We start from the raw sequence: 23,669 nt of genomic DNA on the forward strand, positions 1-23,669 counted from the left end.
TGTTGCCATATTCAGTTAATTGTCAAATACTGAAGCAAAACTTTCAAGAGTGAGAGAAATTTATGGATTGCGTCTCTTTGGCATAACTGAAATTAGTTTTTCTCTGGTAAGTGAAAAGATGAATAAAGATGATCATGTGTAATAACGTGAGCACAGGTGTGAAATAAGGTCAGCAAAGTTAGGTTTGTTTTTGTATTTGCACATTCTGCATACGATCTGCTTGGAGCTAGATTGGACCAAAGTACATCACATACTCATCCAATAATAAGTGTCACAAATCTTTTGTCTTTTTTAAATAAATTATGATACGGTGATTGGTTGGTTATAGTTGAATGTTCGATTTTATATATCATTATAATGTGTTTAATTATATGACTGAGTGAACACACGACACTACAGTACTAACTCCGTTGTTACGTTAGATTCGCTGGATTCTTTGGTCCGAACAGCAGACCATCACTTTTGTGTCCCGCTTCTGTGGCGGGATATATGCAAATAAGCGGATGTTGCGTGTGTATTTTCCCGCGTTTTTATCTCGTGAGTTTGGGTTTGTTCGTTTTCGGTTTGTCACGTGATCACAGTTCGCTCACCCCACTAGTTATATGTGTCATCGCCGGCAGCCGAACTGGTTTGCACAAATGGCTATTTAATGGTACTGACGATACAATTGCTGTGTTCAAACACCATAAACGTGTTAATAAACGGTCAACGAAGATGTAAATTTTAGCTGGACTTTTCAGCACTGTGACCGAGGACACCCAACAGCTGCAACACAGGCGACACCGCCACCCCCGCCGCGCAGACCCGTGAAACAAATCGAGCGCGCCGCGCGCACTTTCAGGAAGTCGGGGGTCGGCTGTGTGTATTGTTGCTTCGGATCTCGTGTAGAGGGCTTTAAACGTAGTAAACAATATTGTTATCGCCGTCGTCACACTGTCGTATCGTTTTAACTTTTATATTCAGCCGTTAGCGAAGCGTACAACACGATGCCACCTAAAAAGCGTAACTCGGCTACACAGAACAAGGTTTTGAAGCCCGCTACAGAGAGAGCCTCTCCAGACAAGAAGGAGAGTCCCGACTTATCTGCTAAAAAGTAAGACAGTTTGTTTGTTTGTTCTGTGCTGCTGTTGACTCTATAACCTCTGTATTATATGACCTAACTGTGAAAATATGCTCATATAGTTGTTGCAGTGTTAAGCTAACGCTAGTCCCTGCTAGTTTTCCACTATTGTTAGCTCTAACTAATCATGCTAGCAGCTCCACATTAAACTACAGTGAGTGGGAAAATGTTTATTTTCCCCTGTTTATTGTTGCAACAGCATGCTCACCACACACAGGACCACGTACAGAGTACATATATAAACACAGTGGATGTCATCATGATGTGCAATGAGCTGTGTGACCTAAGGGTACCTCACAACGATACGATACACTGTCCGCGATCCGATTGTGCGATAATCAATATACTGCAATACTATCATATAGGACACATCACGTGTTCAGCTGATTTACAGATCCTTATAGTTGGCAACATGTTTTTCATCCTGCAGAAATGTGACCCATTTTGCCCTTTGTATTTCTGTCTGAAAACTAAGCACAGACAATCGTAACATGGGAAGATCTAGATGGGGGAATCGCGGGGGACCTCACGATATGATATGCGATACATGGTCCATGATACCAATAATATAACGATACAAGGATTCACTCGTAAGCAATATATTGCAGGGCAATCGTCTATTGATACATCATGATATCTGTCTAACCGAGGACAAAAAATGTATACAAAACTTCAAAAATGCAGGATTTGGAGAAAAACGTGCATTAAGTCTATGTATAGAATGTGGATGGGGCATCTCTTAACATAGATTTCTACACTATTATCCCGGTTATAAACTGCCTCTATTTTGGCCGGGTAACTTCTGGTTGCAGGTGGATTCCTTCGAAAACCAATAAGCATACCTCTTTTTTTAAAAGTCCATGCTGCAGAGTTCTAATGCCTCTCAACCCTTCACACCTGCTCACATGCTTTAGTTTTAGTTTTATTACACGTGTTGTGATGCTGTTGTAACACATACACGGCACTCCCATCATCTGACAGTTTGCCAAACAGCCACTGCCACTGCTTTTATAAACAGGCCAAGACGGCTTACTTAAGTCAAAGTAACCGTAAAATCCTGGCTAAAGTTGTCATCCAGGTTTTGTGAAACAGTCCTCGAGAGGCTTGCTTTTGATTTCCTGATTCTGAAACTGTTAGTTTTCTCTCCATCCCCAAGACACAGAGACAAGGATGCAGAATTTGTGACCCTTTGCAAGAGCCTTCAGGTCACAGATGCGGTGTGTGACCGTGCCTGGTCCCTGTGGAAAACTGTTCAAGAGTCCATGGATGGAGTCTCTGTAAGTATTCACGTTTGGAAGTGTATATATACCATCTGTAGACTTGTCCAAAAAAGAAAATATCTAGTTAATAACATCTGTAGACATCTTGATATAGAAGCTGAGGTTATTAGTTGAAATCAAATAAAAATTCAGTAGTGGGAAATGCTTCTTAATTTAACATCCTTCAGGTATTTCCCCTCTTACCGCTAATGAAAGAATAGCAGTTGATCATGCATGAAGCAGAAAGATGTCTCTTATCTCACACCATCTTACACGGGTCTTGTATCTTTGAAAATAGATGTAAAATTTAAGACCAGTGTCAGCGTTTAATCGGTCCACTTTCTAAATGTGGCTCCATTTTTCTTTTTGTGCCCTTGTCATGTTTTGATTTGACCAGCCTGTAATTAATAGTTTTTTTTTCTAATTCCTGTTAAAGAAGAATTAAATTGTTCTTATAACAAAGTTGGGTAAACGTGTGTTTTTGTTGTTACTTTGTTGTAACAGATCTTTTGTACTCAAGTTTTCAATTTCCATCGAGACTTCATGTTTTGTTTGTGTTTTTCTTGCTATTTCAGGACAGTCAGAAAAGTGAGTGGGGGGCTTGTGTGTTTGTGACGGTGACAGACATGGATGTTCCCTGTTTCACTCTGAGTCAGGTTCTGAAGGCAGTCTCTCTAAAGTAAGTACCCGTTGTGCAAAACATTCATGGTGCAGATGTGCAATGAAATATTCATCATGTGCTGCTGTTGCATGTTTCGTCTTTCAGTTTTTCCTGTTTAAAGTTTTAATGCAAGCGAAGTCACCTTCTCACTTGAACGCACGCTTACTTTTGTAGTTTAAAGCAGTTCATGGCTCTGCTAAGGAAGCTGGACGTGAACTTGGATACAATAACCACCAAAGTGAATTCAGTGATGACACGACTTGAGAAGAAGTATGACGTGACGCTGGCTCTTTACCAGAGGTTTGAGAAGTGAGTGAACACATGGGAACAGTCCAAGCATTTGCATCATGTTGAACTGTATGTGGGGAAAATTGTAACTTGACACAATACTTTCGTTTCAGGACATGCAAGAGGATCTTTGCTTTGGTTTCAGATGACGAGTAAGTTGGAAACTTATCTGCCACATAATAATTTAAAGCATTCCTTTTTATTTTAATGAGTTCAATTATTAGTGTGATGCAAGTGCTAGGTTAATGGTTCAGTTTGTTGTTTTCAAGGGAGAGGGAGATCATGAGGAGCTGCTGGACGATGTTTCTTTTGGCCAAAGGTAGGTTAAGCCTTTAACACATTACAGCGACAAAAACAAGTAGGAGCAAGCTGTTATCTTCTTCTTTTCATCCTTCCTTCCTCTGATCAGCTTCAATAATTAGGAACGTTTTTCACACTGGTCTGAGGTAATAATGTTGTGATTGTGCTTCAACATCTCCGCTGTCTACAGGAAGGGTGTTGCAGATGGAGGATGACCTGGTCATATCATTCCAACTGCTCCTGTGTACACTGGAGTTATTCATCAAGCGCTGCCCTCCAGAACTTCTGCAGCCTCTTTACAGTAAGCGTTGCCCTCGTTCACTGGGCCATCTGTATTTTACTGAGTAAACTTTACAAATCATCAGTGATCCAAAACAGAATCTGTGTTGTAGAAGATATTTATTGTTTATGGCTCTGATAGATTTCCCTCCCGTCTCAAATGCTTTTCTCAGAATCCGCAATCGGTAAAGTTCAGAGTCAGCCAACGCGAACATCTCGTCGCAACCAGAGCAAAGCCAAATCCCGACCTCCTGAGCCGGAGGTGGAGGTGCAGCTTCTTGAAACCTTGTGCAAAGAGAATGAATGCAATGCAGAAGAGGTTTGCACTCTCCTCCTTGTAGTTCAGCATTTCTTTACCACTCTGTGCACGTTTGGTCTCATTTGTCCTGTATATGAAATGTGTTTGCAGGTGAAGAACGTGTACCAGACCAGTTTCTCGGCTTTCCTGGAGTCATTGGATCTTTCCAGATCTCCAGATCTTCCTCCGGTACGTCGTGTGATTGTCACAACACCTGCTCTACTGTTTCATGTCACTCCGTTCACTCTACCCTCACTGTTTCCATTAGTTGTCTCTTCCACGGTTGCCTCTGTTGAACATTGGAGTGTCTGGCAGCTGTTGGCTGTTCTCTTTGCTGCTCTTACATGTTTGCTTTCACATACATGGTGTCAGGGAAATGTGTGCTCAAGCAGGGGATCCTTTGTAGTGTGTCGTGGTGATATACTGAGATATACCACCATATATAGAGATAGTTCTGACAACAGCAGAGACGGGAAGCTACTGTTTGCTGACAGCGACAGGCTGTTAACTGTTCACGACCACCTGTTCATTACACTCAACAGGTGGTGCACTCTATATTGTGTTTATATAAGTGTCTACATATGTAAATAACATAAAAGGTCCACCTTATTGAGCTCATACTTTATGTTTTAATTTGGATTATTTTATTGCTCAGACTTGTGTTTCTAATACTATAATTTGCAACTGCAATATATCTTTTTTACCCATTAAATGTTTTAGATTTTGATACTTTTGTACTTTTTTGGATTTGGAATGGATTAATGTTGATATATTGGATATATATCTTTAAAGCAAGTTGCGTCTGTCTGTGACACGCTGACCGTTGGGTCAGGATCGCCCTAAGACTTTGGATATGGGTTGAGCATGAGTTTTTTGGAGGAATTTTAATTTTCGTTCATTTATCATGCTACACCAGGCAGGCAGCGGCTCATCAGCAGCAGCTGCGCTGTCTGGAGTGGGGAGGTGGGAGCGAAGAGGCTGTCCTCACGGTGGGTGAGACCGCAGTACATGGTGTTGTACTGAAACGACGAGGTGTCCATTCACCAATACGCAAGCACATATTTAATTTGCATTAGCATGCTATCACTTTGTGGCTAACTTGGCGAATCGGTTTCCAAAGGTAAGCAAGTGAGGCTACGATTAGCATTAGCGTAGGGCTAACAATACAAACACTGTGCAACCTCATTAGGCACAACGCAAATGTTTTAATTTTTCAATTAGCATAGCGTTGTGCCTAATGAGGTTACACAGTGTTTGTATTATGTTATCCTTTATGTTCCTTATCATGCATTACCATACCTGAAAAATCTTCTCCAGCTCCCAATATAGGAATACATACTCTCTACGGGCACTGCACTTGTGCTTTAGAAAACAAAATGTGTTTGACATGAAACTTCAGTTTTCAGTGCCCCACGACTCTCTGTCTTTCTCAGTTTAGCTGTGTTTAGATCTGGTGTTACCAAGTGACATTATCCTGCTGCACACAGGAAGATGTTGGTTTTAAATCGAGACAGACGGACAACGTTGTGCTCATAAAGTGAGGCGGCTGCATAGAATCGGCAAATCGGTTTCTGAAGTGAATTCTAAAAAACTTGGTCATTCAGCAGTTTGACAGGATGAACAGTTTCTTATGCCTATCCACCACTGTGCTGCTGGTTTATACACACAAACAGGTTTTTATCAAATGAAGAAGGCAGCAATCAAATAATGCTACATTTTGTCTCATTAACAAAGGCAGAAAAACAACATCAACACAATAAAAAAGATCACCAAATGTTACGTACTACACCTTTAAATGAACTGCAGTGGTTTTAACCTCATTTTAAATTTTCTCAGGCAAGTGACATTGACCAACAATACGGAGAACACTACCTCAAGAGCAGAGACATCGATGGACGCCTGTTTTTTGATGGAGATGAGACTGTTCTTCTGCCTAAAGTTGAAGTGTAATTTCTGTTCTTCACTATTCAAAGTTTTGATCTTTCTCTTGTGGATCATTTAATGGATTTTCGTGACAAATGTTTTAATATCCTCTCTTGCACTCAGATCACAGGTGGAGAGAACGCCAAAGAAGCATCCACTCGATGATGACGCCGTACTCATCCCTCCACAGACTCCGATCAGGTATTTAGTCGTCACTCACCTGTTCTTGTGTCGGTTATTATTTACTCAGGGGAGAGGGACTCAAGCGTACGTCAAATCACTTAAACAGCTGCCATGGAAAAAACAGTTTACGTCAGCCACTGGCCAGTTCTTCCCAGAGAGATGTGGGATCCAGTGGCAATTCCAATAAATAAATGATTAAATTAACATTTTTACTTTCTTAAGGACTGTGACAAATATCACACAAAATGAACTATGAAGTAAACATGCATGTGGATCCTCAAATTAAAAACAAACATTGTGGCTTGCTCTTGGATTAATTAAATATTTTTGTATTTTGTCTTATCAGAGCTGCGATGACCTCCATTCAGCAGTTGAGGGGTGATCTCATCTCCTCTGGGGATCAGCCATCCACCACCCTGAATACATATTTCAAAGTGCGTGCTAAGAACTGCTGTCCCATGGAACTGCACACATTTTTTTAACCTAATTTGACACATTTCACCATTTTCTTATCTCCTGTGGTCAGAATTGCACCGTGGACCCGACGCAGAACATGCTGACGCGCTTGGAGACGCTCGAACAGTTGTTCAGTCAAAGATTTGGTCAAGCAGTCGGCCCACGCTGTTTATTACTTGGAAAGCAGGTAGGAACTCACTCTCGGAAGGAGACAATTAGCACTTAGGTGGAAACGCACTACGTTGTTCAACTTGCATTGATCTTTTGTCTTTCAGAGATTTGCCCTGGGAGTGAGACTGTATTATAAAATCATGGAGGCGATGTTGAAATCGGTATAGTGACTTGCTTCATTTATTCACAGTTTTATTCAATCATTTTGTGTTTTTATGTTTTTTCACTAAGTTTCAAGTGAATTGTGTGAATGTGTGCTACATGTTTTTTCATTGTCCTTGCCCCTGATACCTTGTCTTTAGATAGCAATACAAGGGATATAGCACATTTAAGGTGCATTATGTAATAAATCTAAAGCAACTGGCCATAAAATCCTCCTAATATGTCACAGAGACTCAGGAATGATATTCATATAACATACTGAACTCACCAAGAGCAGCAGTACAGACAAAATATTCACATTAAAAAAAACATTTTGCAGACTGCAAATCATGTTTATGTTTTGAAATCGTGTTTTGGCATGTGGTGCACCTACCTTTTTGGCCACATTCTTACATATGGCGCCTTTAAGACTTTTAACATGAAGCAACTGGAAGGAAGTGTCCGAACTCACAAAACACTACACAGTGTAATTTACATTTGTTGTTGTTTCCTCTTGGTGATAATAAAACACTTTTTACCTTTGTAGGAAGAAAAGCGACTGTCTGTGCAAAATTTCAGGTATGTTTTAAACTTTAAGGTTCTCAAAGTTCTGCTATATTCACTTTTTCTTAGTTAAAGTATGCATTAACATTTTGTTGTTCTAGTGTGTATTCTAAATCACACATTTGCTCACTTGTCATATTATTTCCATTCCAGTAAACTTCTCAACGATTCCACATTCCACACATCACTCTTGGCCTGTGCTTTGGAGGTCGTCATGGCAACATATGGAGGTGTGTGTCACGCAATTTGCTCCCAAATTAACATGGATTGACATTGTTTTCCCCAGGGCAATGGCTGCCTTTCAGCCAAAGGTAACATCACTAGAAAAACTAATTAAATATCTCACAAGTTGTATTTTATGTTGATCAGAGAGCAGTTTTAAGACCGGAGGATACAACCATGTCGCTTGTGACTTGGCCGAGACGGACGTTTGTTTCCCCTGGATACTGCACGTGTTCAACCTTGCCGCCTTTGACTTCTACAAAGTCATCGAGAGCTTCATCAAGGCTGACCCGACGCTGAGCAAAGACACTGTGAAACATCTGGAGACCTGTGAAAACCTCATCATGGAGAGGATCGCATGGAGGACGGTCAGTTTGATCTCACAACACTAACACACCACACTTTTTTCACCTTTTATTGCATTTATTGGCCCATTTTAATGTATGTCGCGCTATACATTTGCAGCTTCCACTTGAAAATGTGAAATGCTTGTTCTGGCAGGTTGGGATGTTGTGTGTTGCAAGATGACAGCCTCCATATAGAACATGTAATAGGTTTATTGTAAGGCTGTAGAGATCTAACAGTTTTTATTTTAAAGCAACTATACATTATACAGACATACTTATGGGTAATAAATTAATTTTCTGCCAACAAACCTTGCTTAATGTTAAACAGTGGACCTTTAATGCACCCAGTGGAGCCCCAATATTCATTCCAGCACATATAGTTACAAAATAACAAACACCCTACAAAGATTATTAGGCCATTTCATTTACGATTATTTCAGTTTTTATTCATTTGAGCTGTCATGGCATCGTCACAGACACCAGCCAAAAAATCCAGGTCAAACACCAATGTCACCATTTCTCACACTGAAAAGTTGTTTTGACAGGACTTCCTGTGCCAAATAACTAGTGCTGGGTACTAGGTGCCGCGACACCGGAGTCCAGGCACTGTTTATAATTTAGCTCCGTTAGCTGCATTAGCTCGTTTAGCGCCGTTAGCGCGCCTACAGTCGAACTGGAGCGGTCTGTTTATTAAAACGAAAAGAGCAGCGCTACAAATAACCAGCGTACCTGTGTCCTGCGTAGGTGTGCCTCTGTTTTTAAAGTTTAGCGTTACTTTAGAGACTCATTTTAACAATGCAGAGTCACGTAAACATGGCATCACACGCGTCTTTACCCTGTCAGTTGTCATGGAAACGCGTCATGTGCTAACGCGTCATGTGCTAACGCGTCATGCGCTCACGCGTCATGCGCTCACACGTCATGCGCTCACGCGTCATGCGCTCACGCTTACCCAGCACTAAATAACCAACCATGGCACTGGGCCCTCTGCTATGTGCTAATGTGAATGTTAAAAAAACAAAGCAATTCATGCAAAATATACTGTATTTACCACATGAGTCGTCTGCATCGACAAAGGAATAGTAAGATTTTATAAATAAGACAAATAAAACCGCTTGGATGATTCAGTGATTGTATGAAGATCAGTTTTCCAAGAATCATGCTCAAACTATTTGGTGACACACTACACCATTGAAGAAACATAAGCACATATTCACAGGATGTTGTGCTCCTCTGCCTGAGGTGCAGCTAACGGCAGTCCTCAGTTTTATTGGTTGCTTTGCATTGTATGGTGTCGGACCAGGAATACTTGCGTAAGATGCCTAAGTTGTTGTGGCTGTCCCCATGAGGACGAAACAAGCTGAACTGAACAGGTTTTTTTATGGTTTGTTCCTGACCCCCCAAGTTCAAACAGACATCCACATTTTTTGTAAAAAAGTGACACCCTTACCGGGCTCATCGGCAGTTCTATTTTTGACGCTGCCGTTGCTAAATCATACCAAGCTCAACAGAGCAGATCGCACCAGATGGCAAGTCCGACCCCTTTCAAAATAAAACACAATAAGTAGGTCATATAGCCTATCACAACTTCACATCAACATTACGTTGTAACCGGTGCCACCAGGTCAACAGTTCTTCCATGTTGGAAAATGAAAGAAGCTGTGTTGTTGTTTCCTTTATACACACAGTTTATCTCGCAAACTCACGTACGTTCAGAGTTATCGTGTGATCTTCCTTGAATACGGCTGGGTCGCAAGGCAGCGTTGCTGTAACTCGCCCGGTGGGGATAGACGCTCAGCAGAAGATGGAGCAAAACCGTGGCACTGATGCGTCCTGTGGAAATCCGCCCTTAGTATGTGTGTCAACGGCCGCCACCACCACTACCAGGTGCCTTCCTGTGCACCAGGCTGCTGGAGAAATAGTAGATGAGTGGGTTGAGGCAGCAATTGGAGCTGGCTAGTGACATTACCACAGGGTGCACAGCCTTGGTCACCTTGGCGAGACCGCAGTGGGTGAGCAACCCCACATGTGTGAGTGTGTATCCCAGCAGGTTAATGTGATAGGGAACAAAACACAGCAAGAAGACGCCCAGCACCCAGTAAATGACTGTGAGAGTGTGCTTGCGGCTGCGGCGCTGGCTGCGAGAGCGGTGTCTTGACTGTCGAAGAACACTCAGCACTCTGCAGTAACTGTAGAGAAGAAGAACAGTGGGAAGCAGAAACAACCCCAGTACTAAGCCCAGGGCGGCCAGTATGATGGTTCGGTGGTGTTGGGAGGATGGGTCCAACAGGCAGGGTTGGCGCTCGTGAGCAGCAGCTGATCGCAGCAGAGGCAAACTCACACTGAGTCCCAGAACGAGGCACCACAGGCCCCCACTTACCAGCTGTGCAACACGCAGCCTGCGCAGCGTTGATCCCAGAGGATGCACAACAGCAAAGTAACGGTCCACGGCGATGCACACCAGGAAGAAGATGCCCCCATAAAGGCTGATGTATTTGAGGGTAAAAGTTAAGTGGCAGTATGTCGCACCAGGTGTCCACCTGGACATCTTTACTATGTTGGGGGACAAGGTTTGAGCCTTTTGGTGGTAGTAGTAGATCCTCAGAGGTAGTGAGATCACAAAAAATAGGTCAGCAGCTGACAGGCTGACCATGTAAATGGCTGTGCTGTTGATGGTGCAGGGAGATGAACACAGTCTATGCAGTGCCAGGCCGTTGGTGGCCAACCCGAGCAGGAAGATGACGCTGTAGGACACTTGATAGAAAGTAAATCGGTAGCTTGTGTCCACCGTGCAGTTGGTCAAAAGTGAGACTGGCTTGGCTGGTTCGTCAGTCATATTCCACAGCTCCATGGCCCTAAATGATTTGCTGCCTCGATGCTGGAAAATCACGGTGTCGCTCTAAAATCTGAGGAACAGAAAAGATTGTAGGAACATTCGCACATCTTCATCTTCTGTTTTATGGAATGTAAATTTGCCATGGTGAATGAGCGACGACAACCAACAGAGCTGATTTAATGTCTCATATAAGGTCACAGTTGACTTATGTCAATAACGTTTTAGCTGCTACTTCCTGCTCCAATAAAACAAGCAAACATTCATTCTATTACATGCAGAGTGGTAAAATACACAAAACAAAGCCCCTCACAAAGTGGCCTACTACTGCCCGCTAGTAACAACACATTTAACTAAGCTCATAAATATTTTCTAATGCATTATATTTTGTTGTGATTAAGTCCCTAGGACGACAGCTCCTGTTCTTTTATTATAATAATTATTAATACTATTACCATCATATTGTGATTATTTATATTTGAAGTCCTCTAATAAAAAAAAATGGCTTTTTAGAAATACAAACTTATTTATTATCTAAATTATCTCTTTATTGTAATTTTTCAAGTTGCACTTTGATAGAACTATAACATTATTTGCTGTTTAAAAACTAAATAAAATCACATACAAAACATAATCTTAAATTAAGCTTTTGACCTATTTGGAGTTTGCCACCAAACCTCAACAAGCTGATACAGTTGATGAGTGTATTCATTTTTAATAGAAATGGCAAATCTTAATCCAATAATATAAACCTTTCAACAGATAAAACTCGATCACTCACCAGTCGCAGATCTCATCAGTGCAGAGACGGTTCAGTCGTTATTTTCCGTTAGCAGGTGCTTCACTGGCAGGATAAATTGTTAGGATGACTGGACACATGCTACTGGAGGTCACACCCTCTCTTCTCCGTCTTCTGCTCTATCGCTCCCTCTCTTACGCACACGCACTAGGAGTACAGCAGTTCATTAAGCCCATGGTTTGTGTTTTATTGCAATGTCTTGGTCATGGGTTTTGGAGAAGAAATACTCTTCTCTTGCAAGAATAACTGTCTTGCATCCATTGGTTTTGCAAAAAATACATTTGGTAAAGCTGCACTCTTCATTTTCCTTCAATACAAACATTAACATGATTCTCTTTTCAAAATAAGAGCTCTACAAAGTTGCTCACAGTTAAAAAAAACCAAAAACAAATTTCTGTGTGCTTTATTCATAACACAAAGTTCTTGTGTGTTACTATCTACTCGTCCATTGTCAGGTTCTTCTGCAATGAATGAGTTAGTTTTTTTTAATTATTTCCTGTCAAATCTTCTAGCTGCAGGTATCCAAATGTTTAGGGTTAAAAAGGGCTTAAAAATAATTTTTTTATATTTTTAATGAACAGCCTTACCATTATGCATGGATACTTCCCTTGTGTTCATAGTGGGCATCATGTTTATGGCTGTTGGTTGTAGAAGCAGATGATTATGAAGTCATGTTTGTCTAAGAAATTCAAGTCGTGTGATTCAAAAACATTTCTTGTTGCATGTTGCACACTGTCATATGAGTAAACGTCACTTAAATTGAGATTATATGCCTACTATAGCAAATATGACAACTTTGGATTGAAAATTGGATAAATGTATAAGTAACTTAATAAAATAACCGGTTTTGAGATAAAAACATATGCAACTATTGATGGAACATAAGTGTTCTAAATACAGCAACCTTGAATCAAAATGACTTTTTTCACTCTAGTCCAAAACAAATATTTGTGCTGGGTGGAACACGGAAGGTGTGACAAAATAAACCCTTAAGTTTTTTTCATAGTGCTGTCATATTCTCCAGGTCTGACTGACATTTGCAGCAACTACGTCTGTGCTGTCCTGTTCTAAACGCGCTTCTCCCTCAGAAGGCATGTCGTTGCTCGTCTTCTTATGTTTCACAATCTTTCCCGCTAGTGCGTGGCGATGATGAGACTTCCCTTGTCAGTACAGACCCTCGGGGCCAAGCCTCTCGAGCGGAATGCAGTAGTGCTCCGTCTTGCCGCTTCTAGCTTTTACAAGAAAATACAAGCTGCATTCAAGCCTCACTGTGCTCCTTCCGAATCTCAGCTGTTGTTGTTGTACTTCATTTGTGTTTTGTTTCCATTAGATTCTTCTAAAACTTGCATAATGTACTACCTGAAAAGGAGGGAACTGACAATTCCCTGTTTTTCAACACCCTTTCCTTTATGTTGTAGATGCAAAACAACATCATGGTAAATCTTATTGTTTTCTTCAGTTCTCCTTTTTAGACAAGGCTTTGATTATGCAGTGTTGCCAGGTTCAACACAGCTGTCAATTATTGACCGCACCTGTAAAACGTATTTGAAATAGTATTGAGTCATTGTGCGTGCACAGTATTGGCCAATCTCAGTAAGTGTAGGTGCGTTGTTAGCATCTTTATGATAACTAAGAGATAACTCGGCACAGATTATTGAGACTTCCTTCTGTCTGATATTTCACAACACCCCATTATTCCAAACAATCTGAAGATCATTTTATTTTCTTTCATATAAAACTTAAGCTGTTACAAAACAAGCTTTTATTTAAAGTGCTTAAAAGACCTATTGAGGCCACAAATATGTAAAAAAAACAAACTGCACAGTACATATAGAAAGTTGTAATACTGGTTTTTAAGAAGAATTTACCAAAATGAAATTCTTCTTGGGGGAACAAAACCACAAAAACAAAGTCAAATGTGAAAAGCTGATAGTTATTGACAGCACCATGCATGTGACTACAAAACACTACACAATCATAACTCATTTATCAATGTGTTGTGAAATGACTCCTTTATGAGAGGAATTGTTTAAATAGTGTCTCTCTTTGGTTTCCAGTAGATGGTTGCTGGGTTGTTATGATATTAAAGACCACTCTGTTTCCACCAGCAGTTCTTCTTAATTCTGTAGTTCATAGTGTTCATTAGACTGTCGACTCACTGCCAAGTATTCTTGATCTCAGAGTCGTCATGGTGAGGTTTTTTGGAGTTGAAATTGGACTACTTTGTGAGCTGTCCATCTGCAGTCTGTCAAATAGCCTCGCACCGTTGTGCCACACTGTGGACTTGCGCTTGATGGAGCTTTGAATGGTTTCCGATGTGAAGTAGTATATGACTGGATCGAAGCAGCAGTTGGTCACTGCTATGCACAGAGCAATGGGGTAGATAGTTCTGACCACATTTTCCGCGTAGCACCCTTTCAGGACATTGGAGCGCACCATGGCGTAGAAGATCAGATTGACATTGTAGGGGATGAAACAGAAGCAGAAGATGAATAAATGCACAAAGATCATCCGCAAGACTTTTTTCTTGTTGAAGCTCCCCCCACGGCTAATGGTTTGCGGTCTCTTAAGGGTCCGTAGCACCATGACCGAGCAGAACACGTTGACCATCAGTGGGAGGATGAAACCCACAGTCTCGATGAACACCACCACCTTTGACAGCTCCGACTTCCACTGTTTTTTGGAATAGTTCTCAAAGCAGAAATGTGTAGAAGAGTTGACATTTTTGGGAGACGTGGTGTCCAAAAGAAACCCTGTTGGTAAACTTCCAGAAAGAATCAACACCCACACCACACAGCAGGCCAGTTTGGCATTCCTCTTAGTACGAATGACCTGGGATCTGAATGGGTGCACGATGGCCAGGAATCGGTCCACACTAATGCAGGTGAGGAAGAGGATGCTGCCGTACATGTTTGTGTAGAAAAGGGCCACGGAGATCTTGCAGAGCACACTTCCGAACAGCCATTCCCGTTTAATGAAGTAAACGATCCGAAAAGGCAGACTGAGAACGAAGAGCGAGTCCGAAACCACGAGGTTGATCATGTATGTCGTGGTTTCGTTTCGTAGCTTTAACGTACAGCCAAAAATGTACACAGCCATCAGGTTGAAGATAAATCCAACTGCAAACACCAGGCTGAAGACTGAACTGTACATGGGGTATTTAAAGTCATCTTTCTTATCACAACCCATGTAATTGTTGGTAGCACTTATGGAAGTAGTGACGTTAGAGGTGTGCGGCGTGCTGTTATACATCTTTAGAGCAGTTTGAATCATTTACAGAGTACAGTAACTCTCCTCAATTCGTTAATCCAACAATGTGAACCCGGCAAAAAACTTTGTCCAGTCACTTTGCGTTTATGTCAGAAAGTGCTGATGAGAAAAATATGGCAATTCCATAAAAATACCTGAATTTGTATCCACAGTTGGTTATATCAGTTTCTTCGATGTGTCATCCTGCTATTCCAGTATTTCTCATTTACGTTTTTCAGTCGTCTTCCACTGATGAAATGTTTTTTCCCCCTTTTGAAAGAAGAATCTCGTGTATTTCCTTAACTCCGTGAACAGTCGAGTGGATCTCGTCTTCTCTCGTTATTCGCTCTTCCTGCAGTATCGTTTGGAGGGCATTGGGGATCGTTACTCCACGTCAGGCTTGACTATAAATCATACAGCTCATAGCACAGCACAAGTGACAGGCTCCAACTCACACTGGACTGTTGAAACACTGTTGAGGGAGGAGCCTCCGCTGGAGCAAAGTCCTCCCATTGCTGCTTTGTTCTTTCATATTCCTGCAATTTGAATAGTGAGTGTGTCGACAGTTGTTGTGTCACACTTGGATCAGATTTCCAAAAATATTACATACTAAACCAGTATATGAAAAACTGTAGCTTCTGATACTTTGTATTTTTTGGATGGGGTGTAAAAACAGGTACATTTGGATCATTTAACTTGAGTTTATATTGTCGATATATGTCGCTCACTTCTCTTAATGCCAACATATGTTTTGAAACACGTCAGTGGCGTCAGCCGGGTGTGGCGCGTATGAAATCAAGAATGTCAAAACAGGTCTCTACCTGCTGCTGCTGCTGTGTAAACTGCTGAGTCGTGGCCACACCCACTTCCCTGTATGATCTTACCCCTGATTTTTGTTTCGTCTCCATGTGTGATATACTGATATGTGGCTTATCGAATCAAATCATCCAATGAGGGAAAGTTCTTTTTTGTTTACAGTCATTTTTCAACAGTAGGTTAACAGATTAAAATCAACTTTTTTCCTGAGCCATTTAGCTCATACGATTTGGTTCATTTTCAGAGTAAAAAATAAATGACATATAATGACATCTTTGGGAAACTCTAATGGTCTTTTTTCGTCATTTCTAATGAATAAAATGTGTCTTTTCAGATAATATAGATATTGAAATGTTATTTAGAGGAGCCAAAGTCCTATTCATTCATTCATTCATTCATTCATTGAAGTTTAGCTGACTGGGCCACTGTGCAACGTTGTGGCTGCTCCACAATTAGCTGTAAGCTAATTTCCATCGGTTGTCCTTGGGGCAGGAAGCGGAAAACAAGTCAACAGCCATAAACAGTAATCATCAATGACAGCACTAAAACATAGCTTAGTGTTTCACAACATTAAAATGTCTTGAACAAACTACTAAGTTGTTCAAGTTGGTTTTTCTCATTTGCAGAGGTGTGACAATAATGGGTTTATTTGCTGAAGACCACAAGTAAGATGTTGGTAAAACATAGTAATCAATCCTTTCACCTCCACAGCGTCTCAGGAATTTCCCCATTTTCCCCCTGCTGCAATGCCCTCGTTTACAGTCAACAACAGTGTTATGTATATGAATGTAATCATCGTCCTGCTGTGTTTTTCCACAGGACTCCCCGCTGTTCGAGCTGTTGAAACAGGAGCATGAGGGCGGAGCTGCAGAGCAGGTGGAGACCCCGGCCAGTTTCAGCCAACCACTGCAGCACAACCACACAGCAGCTGACCTGTGAGTCCTTCACCTCACTGTTTGTCTGCCACAGACTGTAGAGTTAATTTTAGTTCAATTTTTTTAATCATTTAAATCCTTATATTTGGGACTCTGAGGTCCTATCAGTCGGCAAAGTGTGAAAAAAGATGACTCACTCATGTTTTTGTGGTCCTCCTCAGTCCAAGTACAGGAGATGAAGCACACGATGTTGACTTCCGCGCTCATTGGGACGTCACAATGCGCTAAAATCCTGGAGTTGTCTCGCGGTGCTCCGCTTTGTCCGTAAAACACGCGAGAGTACTGGCGAGGTCAGCGGTATCCAAAAGTCTGCAGAAAGTTCTATTCTTGGCTCCACAGTGCAGCACAGAGTTCTACACAAACTTCCAGCCTCAGAGGATTTATCTGTCCAGTGGTTATATATGACGGCAATGTGCCTGCTAGAGCCTGCAAATGATCACTTTTCCAAATGCTAACTGCTGTTAGCTCCCAGTAGCCTCAGTGGCTGATGTCATTTCCTGTCCCTTAAGTTTAGTTTTTTACTTTTTTTTAAGGTGGATCTTTAAGGTGGACCTAAAGAGATACTACTAAACAGTGTTCTGAACAGGGCTGTTTTGGCAGGGTGATTGAACTGCTGTGGTGCTTCATCCTTATGGTATTTTGACCAAAGTATGTCACAGACATGTTTATTAGGACACCAGGGAACTAGGTTAACTTGAAGAAATAGGGTATAATATGTCCCCTTTAATTTAAAACATCTTTATCCCCCTTATGACATCATGATATTCAGGTCGCCTGGATTTATTTAGATTTTATTGCTGTGGAATTGTCAATTTTTTTTTAATAATGATTAAAAAAAAGAGTGATTCTGCCCCTTTCTCCTATATAACTTCAACTTTCAATATCTGACATTACGGTACTGGGAAGCTGACGTCACAAATTGCGTTTCTCTGCTTACTGGTAGTTTTTGTTGTTGTTGAATTTCTAGATATCATACACTGTCTTGGAGTTATGGTGATGAGAAATACACAGAGGGGTTAAATATAAGTATCATGTTCCAACATGAAATACTTGTGAACCACTAATCATCACAGATGTCTGGAACAGCTAATGCTGGTGTGTTATGATGGCTGTTCTACCCAGTCATCTGTAACTTGAGTAGTTTTGTGTGCTTTTTTAGTAGTTTTTATTTCGTTTTGTGTCCCTTTCCTACAGATATCTGTCTCCTATGCGTCCGGGTCATCGCGTCTTGCCTCCTGAGTCTCCAGCCACAGCCAACTCTCAAGCTTCCATTCAGACTGCAAACCAGCCGGCTAATCAGACTCCTCGACACCCAAAGTCCAACTCTCTCAGCCTCTTCTATAAGAAGTGTATGTTCCTTGCCGTCATCCTCCATTTACATCACTGTTGTTGCTCTTTGTGTCTGACTGTGTCCATGATCCCCCTCTCTGTAGTGTACCGCCTGGCCTACAAAAGGCTGAACACTCTCTGCACCTACCTGCTGTCCTCCCACCCTGAGCTGGAGCCCATTATATGGACACTTTTCCAGCACACACTGCAGCACGAATACGAGCTCATGAGAGACCGTCACCTTGACCAGGTAACCCGCAGAGATGCTGCTGAGATGTATTTTGTGTATTTATATCTTTATTCTTTTTCTTATTCTGTTTCTCACTTTCTCTTGTGTCCTCTCTCCTCACTTTGTTTTCATAAAACTCTGTTTCGTTGCCTCCTGCAGTTGATGATGTCCGCCATGTATGCCATATGTAAAGTGAAGAGTGTGGATCTTCGCTTCAAGACCATCGTCACGAAATACAAGAATATGTCCAACACCAACCAGGAGGTACGCAACCGTCCAACATTTGACCTATTTATTTGGAATAGTGACATTGCACATTAAAGGGGCAGAATCAAGGGTTGATTTGTTAGTCAAAGACGAGTGTTGCTATAGGTCACCATTTTGGCTAAAGCCCAGAATGCTAGTATAGCTGGTAAGACACATGTGGCTGTTGCAAGGCCACCTGCGTTCTCTTCGCAATCAGGCTCTAGTTATGTCATGAACACACTTGTCCCCTTTAATTAACATAATTAAGCCAGTGGTCTGTCTTTCAGACAAATAATACATAACAAATGTGCGATGCAGCAAGGCAGCCCAGGAAGTGAAGACCACTTTTTAAAGTGCTTTAAGTGCCAGCATGTTAACCTCTTCTTCTCTGACCCTCTTTTTGGAATCCCCGCTCCAAAATGATATGCCCAAACTTTAAGTTTCTCTGTAGATGCCACAGTGTCAGAGTAAATGCACATGGAACACAGCCGAAATGAAGGATTTTCTCTCGCCTAAATTTTTTTTTTGCATTTTAAAGTTAATATCACCTTGTAAAATATGCAGTAGGAGCCTAAAACGCATGGATGTCATGCAACAACATGTGGGCATGAGCTGTGCAAAGTCTGATGCTGCTGAAGTGAAGCAGAGTAAAATGACAGAGGTTTTAGTAAAGAGACAACTCGGCGTTCTCTCGTTTGGCACAGTTTGGCACCATCTGTGCCATTTGAAACAGGGAAGAAGAGGTTAAAATGCCTGGTGTAAAATAGTGCTTAAATTATAATAAAATTGTTTGTTTGCAACGCACCTCTTCATGCAGACCTTTAAGCATGTGTTGATCAGTGAGGGCAACTACGACTCCATCATTGTCTTCTACAACCAAGTCTTCATGCAGAAGCTGAAAACCAACATCCTGCAGTATGCCTCTCCCAGGGTGAGTCTCCTGTCTGTTTATAACATATATATTTATATTTTTTTTTACCCAATACACTCTCTTATTGTTTCTGTTTTTTGTTTTTTTAGCCCCCAACCCTCTCTCCAATTCCACAAATCCCACGCAGCCCCTACAAATTCCCAAATTCTCCTCTGCGTGTGCCTGGCAGCAACAACGTGTACATCTCGCCTCTGAAAAACCCCCGCATGTCCCCTGGTATCATGACTCCTCGCTCCAGGTCTGGTCTTTTTTCATTCACGGCAGTTTATCTTTTTTTTCCCTTTGCTCTTTTGTCTCATTTTTTGTTTTTCATCCTTTACAGAATGCTGGTGTCGATAGGTGAATCTTTTGGGGTATGTGTCTCTTTTGTTTGTGCTGTAGCATAATAAAGGAATATAATCAGTATAATCTTCCCCCCTCACTTCACTGTTTTGGCTCTCTGCAGCGGTCTAGTCGATTCCGGGAGATCAACCAGATGGTCAACAGCACTGACCGCTCTTTTAAGCGGACTCTGGATCTCGGCTCTGCTCCAAAGCCTCTGAAGAGGTTACGATTCGACGTGGATGGACAGGACGAAGCTGATGGAAGGTTGGTCACAAATACTCTTATATTTGCCAGTCTATGCTTGGTATTGTTTTTTTTTATTTGTATGACCGGAGTTCTCACGGCTTATTTTTTAAATTTACAGTAAATCTAGTGGAGATTCTACCCTAATACAGAAGCTTGCAGAGATGAGTAAGTATTCACTTTACTTTTTTGACTTTAATATCCTCAATTCATGTATTTTTTTAATGTAATTTTTCCGGAAAAAGTGTTTGAAAATTGGCTTTCAAATATGCCCACACAGATTTGTGATTTTTTTTTTTTGCTGAGGCATAACATTAAAAGACTCAACTTCCTCAACAGTCAATATATCAAATACCTGCTTTTTATCGACAGTGGATAACAAAGGAATCTAAATGGGAAATAAACCCAATCTTGCTTGACAAGTCTCAAAATCAAAAGATACATGTCAAAGTTTTGGGTGGTAGAAGAACACATCCAAGATGGCCGACATCGCGCTTGGGTCACATTCACGTTCGTAGACATGTTCAGGGACGGGGTCTCGTGACACCTATAAAGTTTCATGCGGATCGGTCAATGTATGGCAAAGTTATAGCGCATTTCGTGTTCCGCGGCGAGCCATCGGAATTCGCCAACATTTCGATGGCTCTCATGGCCACGCCCTTTTGAATCTGCGCAACATTCTGATAACATTTGAACTTGGATGGGTCTAGTACAAATTGACGCTTTGGTCATCTTTCGAAGATAAACGCTCTCAGACTAGCAAGTTACTAGCTCAGTTACAAAACTTGTGAAGATATACGCCAAATCCAAGATGGCCAACTTCCTGTTGAGTTGAAGTCATGGTGTCAAGAGAATTTTTTGTTCGTCTCCAGCCGGACAATGTTCTCACCAAATTTTGCAAAATTCGGTGCTAAATTTCTAAATTTTGGCCCGCTCCATAGGGGTTTCACCTGTGGGGGCACTACTGAGCCATTTTGCATTGGTTTTTCGCAAGTCAATTATTTTATCGAATTTGTCGCCAGTTCTGGTGTGTGTTTTCACGAACATTTGGGGGGTCAAATTCGAGTTTCCCCAGGGCTAAAAATATTAATAACTCCTTAATTTACAATAGGGTCCTAAATACAACAAATTACCTCCCTAAACAAGAGAAAGTGGAGTTTAAAGAAGCGTCTGCCAATCCCTACAACGTCTCGTGACTAGAACACTTGTATACGTATAACATGTATGAAGAGGGGCATTTCTGACTTTGTTTCATATTTAGGCTCCACTCGAAGTCGTATGCAGGAGCAGAAGCTGAAGGAGGACGCGGAGGCGAGGAAGGAGTGAACTCTAAAACCTACTGACCTGACCTGCACTTTGTCACAGCGTTCATTCACACACAAAGTGGAACATTAGTTTCTCTGTACATTTAGCGAGGACTTTTATTTGTAGTATTTAACTTTTGTGTTTTGAGGAGTAGTCTGTGAATATGGAGGCGTTTCGCCTCCGTTTGTGTTGCTGTTGGTACTTTAACTGTTGTAACTGAATAATGATTGACATTGGATTTCATTTAAATTTGACTTGTTGGAGATTATGCGTGTTTGGTTTTAAGAGTGATATTACGTTTTTGCATCAGTGTTCAAAAAGAACATTGTTAGGACACCTTGTTTTTTTTCTACCATTGTTGGAACCATTAAGTTAATATTTTTTATACTTCAACAATTTCAATTTCAGCTTTTGAGTCATGATTAACAGGTCAGCATCAGATTGCAATCTGTCCATTTACTTTTTAATTGATCTTTTAGTCAAACCTGGGCAAAGTTTAGTTTGTGCTGTAAAGTGACAAGTTCTAAAACAATCAAATATCACTGTGTAATTTGCACTCAACCAAAATTAATTGTACAGTAGTTTCAAATGTTTCAGGAAATGTTTATAACATAGTTTCTTAGAAATAATTGCTTGAAAAATGGGTGGTTTAAAAAGAAAAAAATCTTATTAACCAACTTCCATCATTTCTCCAAAAGATTTCTTTTATATATATATTGCTCAGTTGCGTTTTTTTCTACACGTGTGTACGATTGATGATTTTAATTTTTGAAAATAGAAGAGAAATATTCTATGAAAGAAGGAGAAAAAAAAAACGGAGTAGCGGTGATTACACACCCTGGTACAATATTACTGGAAATGTCAGCTTTTTGTAAAATAAATGTTAATATTGTACTTTATTGAAGTACTTCCTCTATGTAGTAAATATTTCTTTTGAAAATCTAAAACGGTTTTTGTACTTTTTCCATAGGGGCTTGGGTATTTTCTTTATGTATATATGTGTGTGTATATATATGTATATATATATATACATATATATACACATATTTATTTATATATATGTGTGTGTATATATATATATATATGTATGTGTATATATGTATTTGTATTTATATACATGTGTATATATATATATATATATATATATGTGTGTGTGTGTATATGTATATATATGTATATATATATATGTGTGTATATGTATGTGTACATATATTTATGTATATATGTGTGTGTATGTGTGTGTATGTATATATATGTGTGTGTATATATATATATATATGTGTATGTATGTATATATATATGTACATATGTGTGTGTATATACGTTTACATATATACGTATATGTATGTATATATTAATAAGAATCATTATCAACTTAATTCATGATGTTTTTTAAAAGCACACATTTGCCCTTTTGCTCCCTCTGCTGGACAACAGTATGTTCAACTCTGCAAAAGAAGACCCGTGTATACATTCTAATCTGTGCAGTAGTTAACATTGAAATGACATTTGCTCCATAGAGTAAGTATTTTATAATGACAGGCAGACATTAATGATGAGTGTTTGCAGACTACAGGAGTATGAAAAGCACTGTTGACACGTGAATATAATGGGCATTTGGTCCAAACTTATGTTGTTGTACATCTAAAATGACTGAACATAAGTGCACCAGCAGATGAAAGTTAATAGATAAGATGGTATTAAAATATTCCCTTGAAGATGAAGAATTACCAGAAAGTCAAACCAGATTAGAAAGCAGACCTAATAAGAATAATCAAAAAATATTTTACTTGAAGCTTCTTGTTGTTTCCACGGATCAGAACTCCTCTGGGGTCGTGTGATGACAGCTGCTGCCTGTTCAGTATCCGTTATCCTAATTGTACCGTGGCACTGTTTCCAACGGGGAGACCAGAGTTAATTCCTGTTTGAATGAAGAAACAGTGTTGGTTTGAGCTCAGTCGAGCATGAAACACTTTGAGTTTTAATTGGCCTTTGCCCCATAGGGGACTTGAAGAGTGTTATTGAGTGTGCGGGTGCTGGTTTCATGCAGTCAGCTGGTAGCACATGATTGCAGGGCACTGAAGTGCTCAGTCCACTGATAGGAGCCGCTTGTGAAATATACAGATGTCTTACACCTTTATCTCTGAAGATCAAAATAGCTGGTGAAGAAAACCCCAACAAAAAAACATATTTTTCATTTCTCTGGAGGATGTGATCG

At 40.6% G+C, this 23,669-nt stretch overlaps 3 protein-coding genes across 3 annotated transcripts; 1 reads left to right on the forward strand and 2 right to left on the reverse strand.

Moving 5' to 3' along the window:
• Nucleotides 1-986: 986 nt before the first annotated feature.
• Nucleotides 987-21,750, forward strand: rb1 (retinoblastoma 1; the record flags this gene model as incomplete). Its single annotated transcript, XM_083890493.1, has 27 exons — nucleotides 987-1,093; nucleotides 2,277-2,397; nucleotides 2,955-3,058; nucleotides 3,215-3,349; nucleotides 3,442-3,480; nucleotides 3,598-3,647; nucleotides 3,819-3,929; nucleotides 4,081-4,226; nucleotides 4,317-4,394; nucleotides 6,042-6,151; nucleotides 6,252-6,329; nucleotides 6,658-6,745; nucleotides 6,838-6,954; nucleotides 7,043-7,099; nucleotides 7,627-7,658; nucleotides 7,797-7,873; nucleotides 8,013-8,233; nucleotides 16,729-16,844; nucleotides 18,039-18,193; nucleotides 18,278-18,423; nucleotides 18,562-18,666; nucleotides 19,466-19,579; nucleotides 19,669-19,817; nucleotides 19,902-19,932; nucleotides 20,025-20,167; nucleotides 20,268-20,314; nucleotides 21,408-21,750. 27 exons carry the CDS (start codon nucleotides 987-989, stop codon nucleotides 21,470-21,472), a joined length of 2,742 nt encoding a protein of 913 aa, XP_083746619.1. The 3' UTR covers nucleotides 21,473-21,750.
• Nucleotides 10,074-11,063, reverse strand: LOC310926667 (lysophosphatidic acid receptor 6; the record flags this gene model as incomplete). The annotated part of the gene is made up of 1 exon (XM_083888850.1): nucleotides 10,074-11,063. The coding sequence occupies one exon, from the start codon at nucleotides 11,061-11,063 to the stop codon at nucleotides 10,074-10,076; it is 990 nt and encodes a 329-aa protein (XP_083744976.1).
• Nucleotides 13,955-15,096, reverse strand: lpar6b (lysophosphatidic acid receptor 6b; the record flags this gene model as incomplete). The annotated part of the gene is made up of 1 exon (XM_083888851.1): nucleotides 13,955-15,096. One exon carries the CDS (start codon nucleotides 15,094-15,096, stop codon nucleotides 13,987-13,989), a length of 1,110 nt encoding a protein of 369 aa, XP_083744977.1. The 3' UTR covers nucleotides 13,955-13,986.
• Nucleotides 21,751-23,669: the final 1,919 nt, after the last annotated feature.

This window comes from Microchirus variegatus (assembly GCF_963457635.1).
Source record: "Microchirus variegatus genome assembly, chromosome: 5".
In the NCBI taxonomy this organism is placed as follows: domain Eukaryota; kingdom Metazoa; phylum Chordata; class Actinopteri; order Pleuronectiformes; family Soleidae; genus Microchirus; species Microchirus variegatus.